At 52.2% G+C, this 22,548-nt stretch overlaps 1 protein-coding gene across 1 annotated transcript in view; it reads left to right on the top strand.

Annotated features, from left to right (window-relative positions):
- Positions 1 to 22,548, top strand: part of PLXNA4 (plexin A4) — a 427,871-nt gene that overhangs the window by 350,306 nt on the left and 55,017 nt on the right. The window contains exons 11-16 of the mRNA XM_072764009.1: positions 5,312 to 5,408; positions 5,830 to 6,020; positions 10,092 to 10,243; positions 14,311 to 14,428; positions 19,362 to 19,498; positions 20,683 to 20,847. Of these exons, the coding sequence (XP_072620110.1) occupies positions 5,312 to 5,408; positions 5,830 to 6,020; positions 10,092 to 10,243; positions 14,311 to 14,428; positions 19,362 to 19,498; positions 20,683 to 20,847 (860 nt within the window). The remainder of the gene's footprint in view (positions 1 to 5,311; positions 5,409 to 5,829; positions 6,021 to 10,091; positions 10,244 to 14,310; positions 14,429 to 19,361; positions 19,499 to 20,682; positions 20,848 to 22,548) is intronic.

Below are 22,548 nucleotides of genomic sequence, written 5' to 3' on the forward strand. Positions count from 1 at the left end.
TGTAAAATGGAACCCTGACAAGTGGTTGGGTCACCTCCAGGGGGTACCTGTGCCGGCATCCTGGTCAGTACCAAGGAGTCAAGGAGAGGCACTGTTGGACATCTGATGGTCTGACGTCCAGTCTTCAGGATTTACAAAAGCTGCTGGTCACATATAACTCCTTACACAGGAATTTCACATCTGGAAGCCTGATGCCCCAAGACACAATGGTCAAGTCCACTTCCAGCCCCAAGGGCCAACCCCCCAGCCCCCGATGGGGTTCTTGCCCAGTTGGCTGGCTTCCTGAATGCAGGGGCTCAGACAATTCACATTCCAGGAGACTTCCCACGTCCCCAGGACCATGGTGGAAACATGACACAGGGCTTGGAGGCCTGGGGCCCGAGGCTCTGGTCACCAATGAGAGGACATGGTTCCTAGGCTCCTGGCACAGCCCCCTGCAATCCCCATAGGAGCTGGGGTGGGCGCACCTTGAACTCTGGCACCTGGAGCTAGGAGTCTGTCTGAGGCCCCCAGCCACTGGGGGCCAGTAGGCAAGACCCAAAATTGCTGCTCCAAAGCAGTTCAGCCTTTTTTATTTCAATACCTTTATTTTCCTCACCTTCATGAAGAAGGTGATGGGAGAGTTTTTTCTGTACCATTTTAAAGTCTTAAAAACTGAGGCAACAGGAGGTGTATCCCACAGAGGGTAGGTTCCAGGAAAAGTCCCCTGTAGGCTCCTCTGCAATCGTGCATCCAGGAGGGCTCAGCTCTGACCTTTCCTAGGAGCCTCTGTTTCTGTTCAGGGACCCCAGCTGAGATGCTGATCTGGGCCAGGATGCCACTCGCCATCGAGTGACTTCCTAAAAAAACTCTGGGGTCATAATCAGGGGCAGGCCTCCTTTAGCATAGTTACAGTGCTATAGAGGACAACATACTATTAGGGGAGGAATAGACCTCAGGGAGGATGTAGTAGGATCCTGCGACAGAGGGCATCTCTGAAGCCCAGAGAGGGCATATGACCAGCCCTAGATCATACAGCAAGTAAGCAGGGAATTCAGAACTTGAATCCAGCTTTACCACACACACACACACACACACACACACACACGCACACACACACACACAGCCATCCAAGGTTGGGCAAAAACTAGCAACTGAGCACTTTGTACCCAGCCTGGGTGCAGTCCCTGGGAACAAGGTCTGCTGTGCCTCAGAGAGGACTGTGGGAGCAGGCATGTGGTTTCACTTCCTAAACCCCTGAGTGTTCTGGAATTGGGCGGTGGGGTGGGGAAATCCAACAAAAAGTCCAGGTTTGTGATGGCAGAGGAAGGGGAGGTGACAAAGAGATCTCAGAGGAGAATGGAGAAGGAAAAGTAGTCCAAGAAAACTCCTCCTGGCTGTGAGGTGACAGCAGGTCACCTCCAGCCCATGTATCAGGGACAGTCCCTGAGCCATCGCTGTAGCCCTGGTTGGGGTGAGAGGGTTTGTAGGAGGAAAACAGGGCAGCTCACAGGCAGTGGTTGGAGGCAGGAGCAACTGTGGGTATTCTTGGCCTCCTTTAGACCAAGGCTCCAGGGAAATGACAAGCACTGCTAATAATAATAGTGCCCAGTACCCGCCTCTCAGTCACTGGCAATCACGCGAGCAAGTGGCCGCAGCGGGCAGCCAGCTCCAGGCCTGGCTTCCACAGACCCGCCACAGCCTCCCATCTTCTCCCTGTGTGCCAGTCCACCCCGTGCAAAACAAAGATGGAGAGACCGGTTGGGGAGGGAGGTAATTGGCCCCCTCCCTGCTTTATTGGAACACGGCTGGGTCTGCTGAGCCCTCTGGGGTTCTGGGTGGACACGGAGCACACACATTTCTTATGTCATATGGATCTGTCCACCCGAATGGTAGAATTTGTCAGCGCCCTATCTCAGAGCTCAGAACAGGGAATGGTTAGAGGAAAGACCATCCAGATTATATAGGTCTTGTCTTTGCTTTACAAGGTAGAAGTTCACCACGTCATCCCCTAGCTGGGCTGTGGTGTGCCAGACCTTGATTGAGACACTTAACCTCCTGGCCCCTGAGAGCCTGAAAGCTCTGGGTTTTGTGCAGATTAACTGCCCGCTGATTACAGAGAGCTCTATAAATGCTAAGTGCAGCAGAGGTGGGGAGTCCTGGGGGATGGGAGCCAGTGGTCCAGACTCCCCAGCTGTGGGTCCCCTCCTGCTGCAGAGCTCTGATCATGGGGAAAGAGCCTCCAGGAATGAGAGTGACCTCCCTAGAGACAGAGGAGGTGAGGAGGGAGCACCCAGGGTTAATGACTTCTCTAATATTTAATCGTCAAGATCCCTGGAATGAGCCATAAAAAGATAAAGCAATACCCGGCATAGCTGATCCTTGAAGCCTTTCCTTTTCAATCTTCCTCGAAAAGTGAGTGCATGTGAACACACACATGCGCTCCAGAACACATAAGCATTCTCCTATGCACACATCTCCATATGTACCAAGTGTCTGGCGCATAAACACTCAATAAAAGTCTGCTTCACATAAACATAAACATAGGGAACACAAACATATTTTTGGACAGCATCCCCAAAAGGAGACACACAGACCAAAACACACAATAATACTTGAGTGCTCGTTCCACGTGACCGGCACTGTGCTCAGAGCCACGAGGGTTGTTTCCCACCCCCCAAAGGGTCCTGTTAAGTCTGTCCTGTTTGTGATTCCCACTTTACAAACAGGGAAACCAAGACTTACGTCGCTGGCTCGCATTCACACGGGTGGGCCGGACAGAACCACTCTGTGGCAGTGCGCACACGCATGAACACACAGCTAGTACGGGTTTGACGCTGAGCTCTTCTCAGGTGGGCTGTGTGTGAACTCGTTTGTGCACACAGACACACGCGGGCGTGCATACATAAGCAGAATTTCTTGCCTTGCTCTCTGGGGGACTTCAGGGCCTGTAGGTTCTCTTGATCCTTGGCTGGCAGGCCTCTGATCACCACCCGCTGCTTCCGCATTGAATCCCGACTAGATCTGGGCCTGAGACGCCGAAGCCAGGCTTGGATCCTGACTTAGCTGGCCTGCACCCCCTACCCCTCAGCATCCATCCTAGAGGTAGAGGCTGCAACAGCCGGAGCGCAGCCTTTGCACCTTTCTTGCACTGGCGCCTAGGAGGAGGGAGATGGGAAGGGAGAGAGGAAGTGGATCTTGGCTGGAGGTTGGGCTGGGAGAGAGATCTGGGAAAGTGTTTCCTCCCTCTCCCCTTCCCTACCTCCTGTCCCCCACCCTCTTTTGTTCCTGCACACCTCTGCTGCACACACGTCCTGCAGGGAGTGGGGATTCTCTAGCTCCCTGCAACACCAGCGTCACTAGGGTGGCTTGTTTGAAATGCATCCCCAATTTCCAGTCCAGCAGGTCTAAGGGGGAGGCCCTGGGATCTGTGCCTAGGCCCCCTAAATGATTCTGATGAATGGGGCCCACAGACCACCCCGAGAACCACCAGTCCAGAGAGGAAGAGGTTTTTGTGAGAAAGCTTGGGATGCCTTAGAGAGACCTAGCCTGGCCCAGAAGCAAAGAACAAAATCTCTGGGGAGTTGATTACCACACTACATGGCAAAAGATTTGAGTTCACTAGCTGAGCTGGGCGATCATCAGAGTCCCCACTGTTGTTTCTGTGGGGCTGGGGAGCTTTGCTTTGTTCTATGGCTCGAGCGCAGACCTGGGCCCGGGCTCCGGCATCGTGGGTCACACGGGCAATTCCATGGGAGTGCGGATGGTACAGTGCAAACCACTGTCACTTTCAGGAAACACTGAACGTGGCTCCCTGGTCTAGGCATGTGGCTCCCGGGAGTTAGTGAAAACTTAGGGGATGCTAGGGTAGAGCCTGAAGAAGACTGGATGCCATCCCACTTGTGTATGAGGACAGTGTCACAGCCTGTTCACATTGGAGCACATGCTGTAACTCAGGAGTTTAGGGCAAGTCCCCAGATTAGGATCACAAACATCCCCTCTAGAAATCTCCATGAATAGGCTCCAGAGGGGGAGCACCAGGACAGGCCCGGAGCCCCTCCCCAGGCTGTGTGTTCCCGAGGTTCTGCAGTTGCCCTCCTCTTAGTGAGGGAGCTAGCAGGTAGCTAGTCCGAGGAGGGAGCATCAGCTGCCTCCGTCAGACCCATCAAGACCCCCATGCCCCAGCCCCTCCAAACTTCAGCTAAGTTGAAAGAGCCTTTGGCTCTGCAAACACCACTTCACACCACGTCTCCTGGGCTGAACCCCTCTAGCAAGTTGCAAGCCCTCAGCCCCTCCTTTACAGAAAGCCTATCTCAGTTCCATTCCTCCATCCACCCCCTGTGGAGGGCAGAATCTGGTGGAATAATGAGAAAATCACCAGGTATGGATTGGAAATGCTGCCCTGGGCAGGCTCAGAGTTCCTGCCACCTACCCTCCCCTCCTTCTCTGGAGAGTAGGAAGTGTCCGCTATCAGAAGGCGGCTTTGGGGTGTGGGGGCTGGCACCTCCCCCTTCACCCTCTCTTCCCCCTCCCCCAGCACTCAGTCCCAGGGCCCACACCCAGCCAGGTGGGGCACTGATGCTGAGGAGGGCAGGGCAGGGAGGCAGGACCCAGCGTCGACCCCCCCAGCCCCCCCCCCGCACCCCCTTGCAGGCCTAGAGGCAGCTCCCCCATGGGCAGCCAGCCACGGACCTGAGGCCTGACCTCTTTGAGCCAGTGGGTGCCTTTGGAGTCTTGGCTCAGATTCCCAGGTTTGGCCGCTAGGGTGTCCAGGGATTTCCCACCTCACCTCTCAGCCCCACCCAGCTCTCCTCTCTCCTAACCTCCCTCAACTCAGCCCCTTCATTTCTGGTGCCTGCACCCTCTACCCCTGCCTGGGGATCGATCAACCCTCTCCAGGTCTTTGATAAAGCACCCACCCCCTCGGAACTTGCCCTAGAAATTGGAAGTTCCCAAATTGAATCAAGCGCCTGGTGGGGCCTAATGGCAAGGTTCCCCTGGGCAGGGATAGAGGATGCTGGGAAAGCCCAGCTGTGAGCCAGCATCCGTGGGAGGGGGAGGAGTCGCTTGCTGTAATCTGCTCAGGGAATGCACATTCCAAACAGTCTCCCATCCAGGCCTCACCCCTCCCCTGCCTTAGTATCCTGCCCCCTGCCCCTACCCGTCCCCCAAGGCACGCTTCCCCGAGTGTGCACCCCCATATGCACTCAAGCACATATATAGCAGATCCTTAGGCCTGAGCACTCCCGGGGTCCCCAGGCTGACGAGCCAGCTCTCCCTAGGAATCCCTGTGACCCAGCTTTCTTCTTTCCTACCTGCAACCTGGCTGCAGTACTCCTATGAAGGGATGGAGATCAACAATCTGCCTGTGGAGTTGACGGTTGTGTGGAACGGGCACTTCAACATCGATAACCCAGCTCAGAACAAAGGTGAGGATGGTGGGCCCCGGTGGGGAGGCAGGACAGAGGGCAGGTGTTATTCCATCCCGCCCCCACACCCCGGGGGGGGGGGTCCCTCCCCCTCTGGCTCCGAGAGCCTGTCCTCCACACCTCTCCCCTGCTCCGTGACCTCTCAGGTGTGGGCCCACTGTGGGCAGTGGCTCTGGGAGCTGCAGGGTGAGTAGGACTGACCGCAGGAGCCCTGCTGATTCTGGAGGGAGCCCCAGCTCCCCGTCCAGTGGCGCTCTAGGCCCCGTGGTTCTTTTGGTCTCCTCCATGTCTGAATGGCTAAAGGAACAAGGCTGCTTGTGTCTCAGCATCCGAGATGGGGACTGCACTCCTTGTCCCCAGGCCCACCCCCTCCTGCTCCGCCTCTCACCCCAGAGTACCTCTTGCCACCCACCCCCCACAGTTCACCTCTATAAGTGCGGAGCCATGCGAGAGAGCTGCGGGCTGTGCCTCAAGGCGGACCCGGACTTCCAGTGCGGCTGGTGCCAGAGCCAGGGCCAATGCACTCTGCGCCAGCACTGCCCTGTTCACGAGAGCCAGTGGCTGGAGCTGTCGGGTGCCAACAGCAGGTGCACCAACCCGCGCATCACAGAGGTAAGCCTGGGCCTCTGGGCCCTCTGCGTGGCCTCGGGCCCTGCCAGCCATGCGTCACTGAGGCGACAGCCACCACGGTGGTTGGCTGGCTGGGGACGTGTTTGTTTTCCTGCCCAGCTTCCCCAGGAGCCCAGGGTTTGGTCCAGGGCTGCTTCCTTACCAAGGAAGGTTGAAAACAGAGAGGGGCTCAACTGTCCTGTTGGAGTCTCCACGTGAGCTGTGTCAGAAATGACTCCAAGTCCTGGCCACTCTCCCTTTGTCTCTAAGAGTCTGAGTGATGAGGCTGTTAAGCTCCATCGGGGGCCACCTCACCAAGCAGTTAGTCCTGAGCGGAGGCTGGGCGCAGCGCCTCTGGAAGTGGAGAGGGTGCAAATGGTGAGACCCCAGGACTCACTCAAAGCAAGACCTAAGCAGAGAGATGACAAATGACAAATGGATTTGGAACACAGTTCAGGAGGGCCCAGGGGACACAGGCCCTGGAGCAAAGAGCAGTGAGGGCCAGGGCAGAGCTAAACATGCAGAGAACAAGGCTCGAGTCCCAGCTCTGCTAGCTAATTGCTGGGTATCCCGGGGCTGATTTATCACCACCTTTATGCCTCAGCTTCCTTACTGTGCAACAGGTCTAAGGTTCCATCTCACGGAGGAGTGACAAGGACTGTCGGAGAGAACCATGCAGATTGCTGGCTCCAGGCCCAGCCCAGGAGGATCTCGCCATCCTCCTTGTTCATCATCCACATTGTTAAAGCTACTCCCATCCATGTCTAGGCCAAGGGGATCACTGCCCCTGGGGTTTATGTAGGTCACCTGGTATCTCCACCTCCCCACTCTCAATAGAGAGACCCCCTCAGACACCACCTCCCATGCTCCCCTGGTATATGTGCTGCCGAAATGAGCACTATGCTCCCCTGGTAAAGCAAAGAGGAGGCATGCATGTCTCAACAGGGGGACAGTGCTCCATGCGCCTTGGCCTTGCTCGTTGTAGGTACACAACGCCTCTTTGCCACAGTGGATGCTGATTTTAATAACAAAGCAAAAAGGGGCAGAGACAAAAAGAGGAAGGGAAGCTCAGCCCCGTCTCCATACATAATAAGGATAGATTGGTATTGGCTCTGTGCAAGGTTTCACAAACACATGTGTCTGATAATCTACTAGTGACTGCTACAATAATAGGCAAATACAGGTGTGCAAGATATTTTCAGTTTGCAAAATATTTCCACATCCCTTATTTGTCCATCCTCACAGCCACCCGGACATATGATTCCTGGGGCTGTCACAACAAGTAGCACAGAGTCAGTGGCTTCAGTGACAGAAATTCCGTCTCTCATTCTGGAGGCTAGGACTTGAGACCCAGGTGTGGGCAGGACCTGTCCTTCTGAGAGCTCTGCAGGAGGACCAGCTCCGGCCTCTCTCCTGGCCGGCAGCCCACCATCTTCTCCCTGAGTCCCTTCTCGTTTGCCTTTCTGTGTGTCCCTATCCAAATTCCCTCTATATGAGGATGCCAGTCCTGTTGGATTAGGACCCACCCGAATGGCCTCATTTTAATTTGATGAGGTCTTTAAAGACCCTTTCTCCAAATAAGGCTCTTGGAAGTACTGAGCGTTAGGACTTCCGCATATGGATTTGGGGAGGACACGATTTGAGCTATAATGCCTGCCAAAGCCAGGGTTTGTAGCCTCCTTTCCCAGATACAAAGAACAAAGTTCAGAAATATTAAAGTCCTGGGACTCCCGGGTGGTTCAGTGGTTTAGCACCTGCCTTCAGCCCAGGGCGTGATCCTCGAGTCCTGGGATCAAATCCCACATCAGGCTCCCTGCATGGAGCCTGCTTCTGTCTCTCTCTCTCTCTCTCTCTCATAAATAAATAAAATCTTGAAAGAAAGAAAGAAAGAAAGAAAGAAAGAAAGAAAGAAAGAAAGAAAGAAAGAAAGAAAGAAAGAAATGCTAAAGTCCTCTCACCAAAGCCTAAATCAGACAGGTCTTGAGTCCCAGGTGTCCGGATTGCTAGACTAGTCTCTCTCTCACCACAGAGGAAAGACACTCCCAGATCTATTCCCTCACCCCTCCACTCACAAATGCTGCACACACACACCAGGGATGTGTAAAAACAGGTAGGAAGCCTGACCTGTGTGAGTGCACAACTTCCTCCAGCAAGGCAGGCCCTCAGCAGTGGCCCTCTGTATGTGTCCCCCACTCCGGCCCCTTCACCCTCCACACCTCCGGTCTTCTAGACACAGTGAGGTGGCCTCAGCCTCTACCTCAGTCTTCTGCATGGGTAGGAATCTCAACAGCAATTCTCAAACTGGGACAAAAGACATGCATTTAACCTACAGAAGTATCTGTGGAAGGAGAGCCCTGGGCCTGCCCCAGTCTCCCTCCTCCCCAACCACCCCCACCCGCAGAGCCCTTAACACGGAACCATTCCCAGGGGCTGCCACGCGTGACTGCTAATGGTGTGTCTGCCGCAAACAGTGGGACTTGCTTTCTTCTTGGCCTGAGACCAAGAAAATCACAGGGAGGAGATGGCAAATTAAACAAATCTCCCTGTGACGGAGGCTATTTACTGGCTCCATACTGGCATTGGCCCTCCGGGGAGCCGGGGGAACCAAGGACTGGGCCAGAGATAAAGCTCCTTTTTCAGGACAACACGCCAGGGCTAGAATATCATGCAGCCGCTGCTGCCAGGTGCCAGTGGGGCTTTGGGGAGGGGCTGGGCAGGCATTTGGGAAGAACGTGCACTCCCCCTCCCGGCCCTCCCTACATCTGCCCACCTCCCTCACACAGAAATGGGCTCGTGTCTCCAGGGGACCTGTCTTTCCACTGCGATGGGAACATGAAGGTTTTCGCATGAAACCTTCACACTCAGGTGCACACTCACTCACAAACACGCATGGGTAAGAAGGAAATGTCTTAACCTGTAGGTGAATGGCCTTCCCCAGCAAGGCTGCCCCTCCAGCCTCATTTCTCTTACTTCCCCCTCCCACCTTCCTCCAGGGTGGGCCCCCCAGTTGTGACCTTTGGTGGTGGAAAGAGTAGGTGATGTTAAGAGGTGGGCGGTCTGGGCTCCTTCAGTTGTGATCCCATTGCCACTGGCCAAGATCCAGGTACTGGTGTTGAGAGACACCAGGAATGGGAAATGTGCCCTTCTCTGATCTTTTGGATGCCAGGAGAGGCTGGCTCAGAACGTCTTCTACCACTAAGGTCACTAAGTGGGATGTCGTAATTAGATTGTGGCAACTGTCCATAGCACCTACCTCAAAACAGGCCCTGGGGTGTGGATTCCCAACATTTCAGTCATGAGTCAACACCAACAGTGACATCTCTGGAAGAAAAGCCTGTCATTCTGGCCAGTATATGAGGTGAAATCTAAATTAAACCCATCTCTGTTAGAAACCAAGCCAGACAATGAAGGCAAATGCTCCTCTAAATCCAGGAAGATGCTTGGGTAGTTGTGGTTTTCAACCCAATGACAACTTGAGAAATAGATATGGTGCCATCACTGAAAAGTCCAGAGGAAGTAAGACACTGTCCCTGCATCCCAAGACTCAGGATCTGAAGGATGAGGAATCAGACACAAATCACTGTTACCATGAAAGGAGTATAAAATTTCAGTGGAGAGGGAGAACAACTGGTTATGGAAAAGTGACATTTGAGAAGGATCTTGAAAACGGGGTGGGCTGCCATAGTGTAGAGGGCTGAGGGTATGAAGAGGGTTTTTTTTTTTTTCATTTTCCTTCAGAATGGAACAATATGAACAAATGCCACAAGGTTTTATTCCTTGATTTTCTATGAATCACCTGGTCACAATACAGATCACATTCCATCCCCTCATCTCTTCCACAAAATAGGGGAATGGGAGGATTTGAACACTTCTCCCAATACCACACGCTAACGTGGACTGCTTTACCAGAAGCTCCTGACATCAACAGTCCCAGACCTGGGTGTCCTTATAGATGTGGATCCAACCCAGGGAATCATGCAGAGATGGGGAAGAGCCAGGAGCCTCTGCCCCATCAGCAGGTGGGGGATGGCTCTGTCTTGATGCTTGTCAAAGTACCATGCTTCTTCCCTCCAGATAATCCCAGTGACAGGTCCCCGGGAAGGGGGCACCAAGGTCACCATCCGAGGAGAGAACTTGGGTCTGGAATTCCGGGACATCGCCTCTCATGTCAAGGTGGCAGGTGTGGAGTGCAGTCCTTTGGTGGATGGCTACATCCCAGCAGAACAGTAAGTGGGAGCCCCGTGAGACGGAGGGAGGGATGGCTATGTGTTGATGACTCACCTCCCCTGGCCAACAACTGGCAGCCAACAGCACACAGTGTTAGAGACCATTGGGGTGGGGGGAATAGAATGCCCCTAACATTCGAGTGTCCTCCCCAGCCGTCCAACCAGCTAGCTGCCATATTGGCAAGTGTAGAAAGGGGTTGGGGACATGGGGCCGAGAGGGAAGAGAAATGTGATTGCTGCCTCCTTGGGGCGTGGCCGTGACGAAAGCAAAATTAAAATCTGTAAGAGAAACGTGAGTTTGGATCCCTACCACTCCCCCTGCTGCTGTCCCTTAGTCCTGACTCGTGTCTTCCTCCAGTTACAAAAGAAGCTCAGCCTCTGCTACTCTCTGTGGAGGCTGAAAATGAAACTCCAGACCCACTCCATCCTGTAGGTGTTTGGGGTTGTTTTTCTCTTTTTCTCCATGCCAAGTCATGGAGCATGACGTGGGTCATTCCATGAGTGACCTTTACCTCCCAATCCACCTGTTAGAGGAGGTTTGTGAGTCATGTATCATTGCCTTGTAAATAAGTAAACACAATTTTCCAGCCCAGCAAACACACCCATGAAATGCACAGCACGATCTAGCTTTCATCCTATTTTGCTGCCCCTCCCAGAGTGACACCTTGCCACTTGACAATTTTTAGGTCTCCCTTAGGTGCATCAGTGGAGTTTACCTGTCCACTTGCTGGGTCTTGCCCAGATTTCGTGATTCTGGAACCATCAGTACCACCATCCTCAATTCCCACTGATTTCCATCCAGAGCTTCCTAAAGCCATCTCAGTAGACCTTATGATTGAAGGGTCTACTCTTGATAGAATTCACCTCCCTGGTCCCGCATGGCTTATTTGCCCAAAGATGTTTCTGTGGCTCCTTCAACTTTTGGAGTACTTCTGAGGACAAAACCAAAGCCAGCTGCTACCAAGCTATTGTGATTTGGGGAACTTTAAGATGCCCTACTCCAGGCCTGCATAGCCAACTGGAAAATATATGATTTTAAAGTCACATGATTGAACTATTGCAGTGCTAGTTAGATCAGCGGATTAAGATAGAACACCCAGAAAAGAATTCTGATATGTAAAAATTTAGTATGTGATAAAGGTGACATTTCAAATCAGCAAGGAAAGCAAAGATGAGTTAATAAGCAGAGCTGGTTAACTCTGCAAAAAAAAAAAGACAATACCAGACCCTCGTTTCACATTATACACCAAACTAAATCCCAGATATATTAAAGAATTAGGTGAAAAAATAAATCTGTGGAGTGATTAGAATTTCTTTGATTTCAAGGGAAGTATAAGAGCAAAAGAAAACAAGTTATAAAGGAAAAGATGAGGGGATCTGAGTGTCTAAAACTTAAAATTCGTACATCAAAAATCATTGTAAACAAAGAAAAACGTGAGCAGTAATCTGGGACTACCATTACATCTTATGATAGTTATTATGTGCTTTTTTTTTAATATACAAAGAGGTTCCATAAATAAAAAGGCAAATATCACAAAATGAGCAAAGAGCATGAAATGAGCACGAATGTGCAATTCACAAGACAAAGAACCAAAATTCATGTGAAAAAGTTAAATATCATTAGTAATCAATGAAATAAAAATTAAAACAATGGGGAACAATTTTAAAAAGTTAATGCCCAGTGCAGATGAGAAACATGAGAAATAGCACACGCATACATTCATACTCTGAGGGTAAATTGGGACACACTTTGTGGAAGGCAATTTGGAATGTGGATCGAAAATCTTTAGCCTGATCATAGTGTTTCTAGAACTTTCCTTAAATAACCAGAATGCACAAATATGTATTTGCAAGCACACTTATTTTGGCCTTATTTGTAACGGTAGAATATAGAAGCAACTTACATATTTTTAAGTAGGGAATTAATCAATTCTTAAATCATTATACATGCATAAGGCATTAAATTATATAGCCATCAAATCTGATATTACGGGAGAATCATGACCAGGCATATGCTCCAAGTGTATTAGCGAGAACATCATTCACTGAGCAGAATAGAGTTTCTCATTAATTCTGTAAAAGGAAAACAAGACTGAACACATGAACACCAAAATGTTGACAGTGAATATTTCTGGGTGGTTCAAATGGAGTGGGAGGAAGTATATGTGCGGCAAGCATTTTTATGCACTTTCTCTTTTTTATTTATCCTAAACATGTATTCATTATGCTATCTGGACAGAAAGGCATATATTTTTTACTGGACTGTCACCCAGAAGTTCTTTCTTTCTAAGAGAGACCTGGAAGCCATAAAGTAAAAGAAGGAGCCCCTGAACCACAAACACTTTTAAACTTCAGTGTGGCAAAAGACACTATAAAGAAAGTGGAAATACAGGTGGCAAGATGGGAGAAAATAATTGCAATACTTACTAGAAACAAAAATTAATACTCCTCGTTCAGTAGCTCCTACAAAAAAAGACCACCCATTTAGCAATATAAAGAGACAGTCTTCAGACCAAAGGAAAAGCCATCTAAGATTTTTTTTTTCACAACCGCACACACATACTTGCAAATATCTGCAACATCACTAGTGATCAGGGAAATAAAAATGACAGCAAAAAAAGCGATCTTTTTTTCCTATTGGAAAAAATTTCAAAGGATTGATAATATCTAGTGTTAGCAAAAGAGTGAAATAATCTCACCCAATTGCTTTTGACAGAAGCATAAATCAGTAACGACCCTTTGGGACCATTATTTTCCTCTCCCTATCAAACATCACGTACATAAACAATGACCCCACAAGCTCCCCCCTTTGGAGATTTATTCTAATGAATGTGCAGTGCTTGAGGATATTGCACATATATAAGTTGGTTCATTTTGCAGGTTATCTGGAGTAGGAGAAAAATCAGGGTAAGTTCAATGTCCATCAGTAGGAGGAGGAATACATAACGGTACAGCCACAGCCACAGCGTGAAGCGCTATGAAACGTTCAGAGAGGATCCCGTAGGGCTGTGCGCGCGGCAACACAGGGCAAGTCCACGCTGTGCTGTGCAGTAAAATGACAGGGATTTAGGACAGTGGGTAGTTAGGTTTCACTTTTATCTTTAAAGTCATGTATATGTTTATATATGTATGTTTTATGTAATTGTACACGTGCATGTATATAACACTACGTGTGTGCGTGATACCAAACACACACACACACACACACACACACATATCTGGGCAAGTTGCCTAACTTTTCTGTGCCTCAGTGTCTTCATTTGTAAAATGGAGATATTATATATATATATTAAATACATTACATATGTTTGCAGGGATCTAGAGAAAGCCTACGAGGAGGAGATAGATCTACACATGAATACCAGATTTTTTAAAAGAGATTAAGAGTGAAGAAAGGGACACTTATATTTACTGTCACACTTCTGTACTGTCTTGTTTTCGAGGGGTGTGAACAAATTTCATAATTAAAACAATGAACATTTTTAAAAAGGGACACGTCTCCGGCTCCTCTCCACCCCCCCAAACCCCCACCCCCCAGCAGGAGTCTCTCCTCTCTGCCAAGTGCCCAGCTGGGGCTGGGGGCAGAAAGCACTCCACGGAGGCAGTCCATACAGTAGGAACCAAGTGGCCTCGGGCCAGGGTCTGAAAACCTCAAGTGTCCTCCAGGGTCCCTGTCTGACATGCTGTGGGCCCTTGAGAAAGTCACTACCTCTCTGGCCCCTGCCAGCCCTGTTCCCTGAGCTGTTTGGCTGAAACATTCCCCACTCTCTGATTCACAGAGGGAACAAAATTATTGAATGACGGACTGAGTGTCTGGGGTCAGAACACTAGGGATCCTCCCCTGGGCTCTCACTTGACAGAGTCTCCATGGAAATTGCACTTCCTCATTGCCCAAGAACCAAAAAGGAGCCTTACAGGGAAGGATCGGGGTGTCTTTCTCCTCCTCGTCCCCTGCCTTGAGACCCTACCGCAGAGAAGCGGCCAGGGTAGGCGTGGCGCCCAGGGGTCCCATGTGGGCGTCCTGTGCCCCTGCTGTGACCACGGGGTCTGTCCTCCCTTCCCCGCAGGATCGTGTGTGAGATGGGAGAGGCCAAGCCCAGCCAGCATGCAGGCTTCGTGGAGATCTGTGTGGCCGTGTGTCGGCCCGAGTTCATGGCCCGGTCCTCACAACTCTATTACTTCATGGTGAGTCCCGGCCTTTGGCAACCCGACCGGGCGCAGGTCACAGACGGCGTGACCATGGTTCTGGGCCCAGCTGGACCTCTGCGGTCAAACCACAAGCAGCTCATGGGAGTCTGTCGTGCAGCGTGAGAGCACAGTCCTGGAAATCTGAAAGACTGGATTCAAATCCAAACCATGCTATGTCTGGCCCCGACTCCAGGGAAGCTGCTCTGGCTCTTGGGCCCAGTGTCCCCCTCTGGCTGAGTGGCAGTGTGTCTGGCCTGGGGTGTGAGCCTTAGCTCTGCCACTTATTCACTGGGCGAACTTGGGAGAGGTGCTTAACCTTCCAGTGTCTTCATTTCTAAAATGAGGGTGATAATACTTGCATCTGCCCCTTAGTATTGTGACAATTACATCAAGCAGATGTGTCACTTCTCTCCTCTCCTGCATGGTTTCCACTGTGCCCTGCCCTTTCTTGGTACACTGGCACCCCATCACTTCTATCCCATCATCTACTTTCAGCCCACCTTCTCCACTCCCCATAGCTCCGTCCTATGACCTCCTTAATCCCACGCCCCACCCCCCACCTCCCCTGCACCCCACTCCACCTTCCTCTAGCCACATCATTACCCTCCTTGCACACCCTTCCCTGCCTGTGGCCTGTCTGCAGACTCCGACCTCCACATTCCCTCCAGCCAGGACCCTCGCTGGCCCAGCAGAGGCCACCCCTAGTGAGGGGTTCTGGGGGGGGACAGGGGCTCTCGGGACCTCTTGGGACCTTGGGCATGCAGGAGGCATGTGCTTCTCTGCTGCCCTGCTCACTGCCTCATTTTTAAAACTGTCTTTCCATCCAGTTAACGTCTGGGGTTAATGACAGCTCTGATGGGATACTTTCCTCATGATTACGAGCTGCTTTAGAAGCTGGGAGCCTGAAGTGATGGATCTTATGCCTGGGCATCAAATGCTCCAGAACACATCCCAGGGAGCCCACTTTTCTCCCTCCCTTCTCCCACCCTCTGTCCCTCCTCCACCTTCCTCGCTCTCTTCCTCCTTTCTCTCTCCAACTGACAACCATTTATCACCTTGCACCATCCCTCCCACTAGATTATTTGATAAATATTTGCTTAATTGGTTGAATCTTATAATTTGGTGGCCCTGGCTCGTGGGTGTTCTAGGGATGATTCAGAGCCTGTACAGCCCCTCCCCACCCCACCCCACCGTCCAGAAGGAGAGGTAGGACGGAGGATGTGCATGCAGACGTGCCTGTGGTGGGGGCCCAATCTGGGAGGGATGTGCAGCCTCCACCTCCTCCCCCCACCGCCCTGTCCTCGGCTCCCTGCTCCACTCTTAAGAACCCCCCCTCCTCCTAAACCCGGTTGGCCGGCGCTGCCTGTGCATAACACACATATGGGATGGATTTAATGGATGTGTTGATTCAAATCCCATCTCTTTAGGATTTGTCCCCGCACCTTCTTTGGAAAGGCTTTCAGGAAGTTTCCAAGTGAAACCCAACACACCTGGACACAATCAGTGACACACGTGTCCGTGTGTCTATAGAGAGACGCGGTGTACTCTGTGTTACATGGATGTCTCGACACGTACGTGGTGGATCCAACTGAGTTGAGATACCGAGAGGAAGAGAGACAGAGATAGAAGCAGACAGCACTCCCCAAGTGTCTTCATCCCCACTTCTAGAAGGACCCGGGGTGCTGCTGCCTTCCGAGGCTGCCTGGGCTCCTCGGTCTGACCCACACTGTCTGTCCGATCCTGTTTCCCAAGGCTTTGCATGGCCTAACCCCTTTTGTCTCTCCATGTCCTTCCCCACGTTGCCTTGAGCCGTGTCCTCCTTGTCAGCCCAAGCTCTGCTCCTGAGCCTCTCAGTGCCTTCCCTGAATACATAGCCTGTGGCACCCATGGTGCCTGGCCCACTGGGGGCTCCCTGGCATCTGCCCACACTGCGCTGGCCATTGCCTCTTGGAGCCTGTGCTCCTCTGTTCAGACCCGCAAGTCTTTGGAGATGAAGCCCTGGCCGTTCCCTTCTTTGTTAGCCCCCCATGGTGCTTAGGCACTCTTAAACCTCTCCGCTCATTGGAATCTCCTGTGAGGCTTTAAACAAAATGCTCTGGAGCCCCCCTGAGCTGAGTCACACGCTAGAGGTGGGGATCCTAACTCAGCCCAGGCTGAGGACCACCGGCCTAGGAATCTGATGGAATCTATTCCATCTATCTTATGGAACAGATACCACATGCCTTATACTTACAAGGAGCCTGTGCAGTATTCAAAAGCTGCTTCTGCTCTCAGGTAAGGCCAGTCTTGCTTGCACTCCTGTTTCCACTCTGGAGCAGGATGCGGTTAGGTGCAGGTAACAAGGCAAGGCTTCAAGGAAGAGGCTGAGCATACAAGGAGGAATATGATGCTCCAGATGAACCTGGAGTAGTGGGAAGCGGTCCCTGGTGTAAGGTACACAGGTGCACCAAAAGATGGGAACACAAGGATGGAGAGGGAAGGGGGTTCATGAGAAGAGAAGAGGTCAGAGCACAAAGATAGGTCAGAAAAGATGAGAGCTGTTGCCGCAAGGCAAAGATGCACTGGTCCAGTGGGGCTGTGGGACTCAAAGATTTGTGCGGCTTTTTTGTTTGCGGGATACCTCTGAGGAATGGTACTGGTGCCACATGTCTACTGAGGAGGACTTTCAGGGAGGAGGCACGATGCTAGGGACCTGAGTCCTCCACAGCCTCCAGTGTGCATCGAAGAGCCCAATCATTGAGGCTGCCCCTGCAGAGCTCCTAGGGGGCCAGGGTGGGAATGGGGGTCACCCAGGTGGTGAGAAGAGACAGGAGGACCCTCTGTCATGCTCCCCAGCATCTCAGAGCCTTCATTGCCTTTCTGCTCCACTAGGCAGTTTGCAGGGGGCACACAGAAGCCCCTGACTCTTCTGGAGTCCTGAGACAGCTGGAGAAGCTGGAGACTTGGGGCACATTGGGGGTCCTTTTCCAGGGGTGCCTCTCAGGATCTGGAGCATGCAGGGGAGCCCCTTCCCAGTGTTGAGGTTGGGAGTGAGGTTTGGCTCTAACTCCATTTCCCTCCACAAATCAGGCCAGACTCTCATGTGTGGGTTTATTCACCCAGAACCCAACTGCCAAGGCCAAGGGATCAGCATTCTTGGTTTTGCCCTTAGATCTCCCTAGAGATCTCCATGGAGGGAAACTTTTCCTCCCCACCTCCATCTGGGAACCAAGTGAAGAGGTGACAAAAAATACAGAATTTGATTTCCCGTGCAAACCCACCATGAAATATTTATGCAGCATGACTTGAATAATTAATAGTTTCTCACAACTTTAAAACATGTCTCCATGTCATCCTCCGCTCACCCCAGAATAATCCCCCCAAGCCTGCCACTGCAGAGCCAACAGGGATTCCTCACTTGTATCCCTTCTAGAACCCCATCTACTGGGGTTGGGGGGTGGGGAGATGGAGAATCAAAGTCATCTTTGACTCCATCTCTAGGACCAGCCTTACCTCCCGCAGACTATCCCTCTCTTTCCCCTCCAGACGATGAAGCAAAGGCATCATTTATGGGAGGTGACCCCATTACAGAAGCAGAGAACCAGCAGGTGCCTTTGAGATAACTCGTTTTGACCCAGCTCTCTGATGTTATGGTCAGAGAGGTTACAGGACCTGTTCCAGGTCACACAGCAAGATCTAGGCAGAGCTAAGAAACCAGGGCTCTTTCCAGGGCCTCACCCCACCCTGGTCCAGGGCTCCGTTTGGGCCAGTAGCAGCGCTAGACTGAAGCATGCCTTAGCTTTGGGTGCAGGGGGATGCCAGGCTCGGGCTCTGCAGGGACCCGGTGGGCAGCAGGGCATGTGGGCCCTGCCAGCATGCAGGGTAGACACTGTGTGCAGCGGTCAGCAAGTCGCCCAGGCTCCTTCTCTCCTCCTCAGGTGTTAGGAATGGAGGCCTCTCCTGGGGAGCAGGCCTGCCAGCTGGGAGCCCAATAGGTTCAACTTTTGGTGTGGAATTCTTTAAGGGGTCAGGGAGAGAGAAATCTTCATATTTTTTTTTTGAATACTTGTATACCTGTGTTTATTTTTTTAAATTTTTTTCTTTTTTATAAATTTATTTTTTATTGGTGTTCAATTTGCCAACATATAGAATAACACCCAGTGCTCATCCCATCAAGTGCCCCCCTCAGTGCCCGTCACCCACCCATTCACCCCCACCGCCCCCCCGCCTCCCCTTCCACCACCCCTAGTTAGTTTCCCAGAGTTAGGAGTCTCTCATGTTCTGTCTCCCTTTCTGATATTTCTTCATTTAAATGCAGATACAGGCTTCTCACCTGGGACCGAGGAAAGTTTTTTCCATTAAAATGCTAATGAAAGAACAAACCACAACTCCAAATCCTCAGCTCTCAGGTGCCCCCTCTCACCATCCCATCCTCACTCAATCCACTGACCCTTCTTGGCTTCTCTTCCTGGGTTTTCCTGGGGTCTTCAGGACCCACTGCTCTGGCCTCTGGGTGTTTGGGCAGCTCTCTGGAAGAGCCAGCCTCGTGGAAGGAGCAGATCACCTTCCCGAAAACAATTGAGGAGATGCTAGAGAGCCAGAGCTCTGGAGTCAGATCTCAGATGGGCCGCTTTTTAGCTGTGTGAATCTCTTCTGTAAAGTGGGTACTAACACCAACCTTGTAGAATGGATTGGGAAAATAAATTATATAGACATGGATGAGGAGATAAAGCCTGCCAGTTAGAACCGCAGCACGCAGCAGCTGTTATTATTACTGTGATTATATGGAGGTATAAACCCGCAGGTCCAGAATGTTGCTTCTCCGCACAAGCCCAGTAGGACTCCGTGGGCTCTTTGGGAGGCCACTGTTACTGAGCAACTCCGGGAGCGGGGTGCTGCCCCTTCAGACCCTGTCCCGGTCGTGTCTCAGGCCATATCCTTTCCTACACAGACGCTAACTCTCTCGGACCTGAAACCCAAACGGGGGCCCATGTCCGGGGGCACCCAAGTGACCATCACAGGCACCAACCTAAACGCGGGCAGCAACGTGGTGGTGATGTTCGGGAAGCAGCCCTGCCTCTTCCACAGGTAACGCACCTCCAGGCAGGCCTCAGGGGCTCACAGCCCAGAAGGTGGGGTGGGCAGGGCTGCCCCAGGGCAGCAGGCGGACTTCCAGGGCTCACTCACCTCTTGGAAGTGCTTTCTCCTCCCTGAGAAAGGGGCCCTTTGCTTTGAGGGAAGATGGTATGGGCATAACTGGCTGTGGGTGTCTGGGGCTCAGTCTGGAGCCCTGCCAGGCAGCCCTTCCCTAGATGGGTCATTCATGCTGTTGCCTGCCATTTAGCCTCTGTGCCCCGACACCAACCACTGATACAGAACCCTGGGGTTCCATGGACACACTTGGGAATCTAGAGCACCTGCCCCCTGCCACAGAGCCAGCCAGGACTGCTGAGACCTGCCAGGGGCCCCCTAGCCCAGCTGGCTGAGATTGAACGTCCCGAGGGCCGCCAGCTCTCTCTCCCCCTGGTTGCACCATCCAGGCTCAGGAGGGCACGGCCTCCATAAGCCAGGCGCCTCGGGGATAGCAAGGAGGCCAGGGCTTCATCTGATGCAGGACTCAGGGACGTGGTGGGGATGTGACATTCCACACATGGTTCCCCGGGGCCAGAACCATGCTGAGGGCTGAGATAGATCTGAAGTCAGGCCAAGGGTAAAGAAAAAAAAAATCCGTCTGACACTTGCTGAAATAGGAAGAAAGAGTTTACTAAGGACTATTGCAATGGGTGTCAGAAAGGAATAAGGCTTCATTCCAAACATGCCAAAGACAGCTGGGGATTTATAGCCACCAGCAGAGCGAGGGGTGCGCGCAAGGGGAGGGGGTGGGCTTGGGGGACACTGATGTGATATTAACTATCGGTGGCAAGAATAGGAAAATTCTTGCTAAACTGACTTAATAGGATTCTTGCTGAAGGCAGCCCGGGGTGATCGGGGATCAAGGGTTGGAGAACTCTGGCTGACCTGACTTAGCAGGATTCTTGCTAAAAATGGGGCTTGGCAGGCCCAAGACGGGGCCCAAAGGATGAGGCCTCATTGAAAAGAGGTCTTCGAGGAGCCTGTTCACGATTTGGTCCAGGAGAGGGTCTTTAGGGCCTGGAGGCAGTGTGCCCCGTGGCCTCCGAGGCCCTGCAGACAGGGCAGGGGTGGGCCCTGGCCTCGGACCACTGTCCCCGCCAACACCCAGGAGCCCAGCTCCATGTCTGCCCTCCCTGCAGACGTTCTCCATCCTACATCATCTGCAACACAACATCCTCAGATGAGGTCCTGGAAATGAAGGTGATGGTGCAAGTGGACAAGGCCAGTATCCACCAGGACCTGTTCTTCCAGTACGTGGAGGACCCCACCATCGTGCGGATCGAGCCAGAGTGGAGCATAGTCAGGTAGGGGTGGCCCTGACCTAGGGTTTCCTTCCCCGACTCTCAAGAGCCAAGGACAGCTCTGGGGCCCGGGTCTGCTTGGAAGACTGATGACCCGGGGTTGGTTCAGAGCACCGCCCCCTGGACCATACCTTCCTGCCAGGGCACCCTCCTTTCACTGAGAATACCTCTGAGTGGGACCCAGACCCAGAGCCCAAGCTCTGGTCAGCAAGAGCCCATGGCCCCTAATCTAAGGATTCGGTATATGTGCCTGGAGGCCATGATACCCTCACAGTGACTGCGGGGGGGTGCCAGGCCTGTTCCCAAATACAGGTGATAATCCCAGTCCTGCTGAGGGATGTAGGAGAAAGAGTAAGATCAGATCCAACTTCTCCTTGGCCTAAAGCAAACAGCATGTCCTTACCACCAGGGTCTAATTCGAATGCCCATCCTCTGGGTTTCTATAACCTCCTGCCGTCCCTCTGTCATGCTCTGTCATGATCTCGAGTTGTCTGCTTGCTTCGCCCCTCCCTCTACTGCACACTCCTCAGGGGCAGGGACTGGGTCTTGTTCCCTGTTCTTTCCATGGGGCCAGCATGTGTATAGAGAGCATATGTCCTGAGAGGCAGCCAGGGATGTGCTGTTACAGGAAGACCCTCCAGTGCCACCTCTCACTCAGCTGTACACCAGCTACGTAACTTCCTGGGGTCTCCTCTTGAGAGATTCACCATCGGGGGCTTTGGAAATTCCAGGGTCCCTGGGGCCCCTCTCAGTCCCCTGCTTGGTGGGGCTCCAGCGTGTGGCATCTCACTTCAGGGAGGGAACTGCAGGAGCGCTGCCCTGGTCCCTGGAGGATAGATCGTAAGGAGAAGCTGCTGCGCAGAGCATCCTGACAGCAAGGCAGGCCCCTGCTGACCATTGGGAGACTGCTGAGTGGGGGCCTAGGGGGAGTGCAACGGGACTTGGGGTGGAAAGGACTGGGCTCAGCCCAGCCAAACGTCCTCAGGTTACTTAACATCTCTGGGCCTGTGGCTTCTCATCTGTCAAGTCCCTTCCGGGACACTGGGAGGGCTAAGCCAGATGCATATGCACAGTACTGCGCCTGGCTCAACTCTCGACCACTGTCTCTGGCTGAGTCCTCAGCCCTCCTCACTGTTGGCTTCAGTTCTAGAAGGCATCTGGCATCGGGGGATGGGGGAGGGCAAGAAGATGTAGTTCCCATGGCTGAAGGAGAGGTCAGGGACAAGTCCAGTCCAGAGAATAATCTTTTAAAATAGGGGTCAGGAGACTCCAACCTGAGGGCCAGATCTGGCCATCACCACCTTTTATAAATAAAGTTTTATTGGAACACAGCCATGCTCCTTCGTATATGTTTTGTCTATAGCTGCTTTCTCACCACAGCAGCAGAGTTGAGTAATTGCAACAGACCATATGGCCTGGAAGCCTAAAATATTTACTCTCTGGCCCTTTCCAGGAATGTTTGCCACCCCCGGCCTTAAACCCATGAAAGACAGGCAGCCTTTGTGGAGATGAGATTGGTTATCCTCAGCCGTTACTCCGTAAAACCCAGACTTAATAAGCTTTGGCCGTGATTTTAAAGTAGATGACTATAAGGCACAGAGAGCGGGAAAGAGTCTGTAGGAAGCTATTCTGGGATTTGCCCCCAGGGCCAGGTGAATCCAGGAAGTTGGTGTAGCCCTCGGTCTAGACAAACTCAGCAGCTCC

Source organism: Vulpes vulpes, chromosome 7, assembly GCF_048418805.1.
Source record: "Vulpes vulpes isolate BD-2025 chromosome 7, VulVul3, whole genome shotgun sequence".
Taxonomy (NCBI): domain Eukaryota; kingdom Metazoa; phylum Chordata; class Mammalia; order Carnivora; family Canidae; genus Vulpes; species Vulpes vulpes.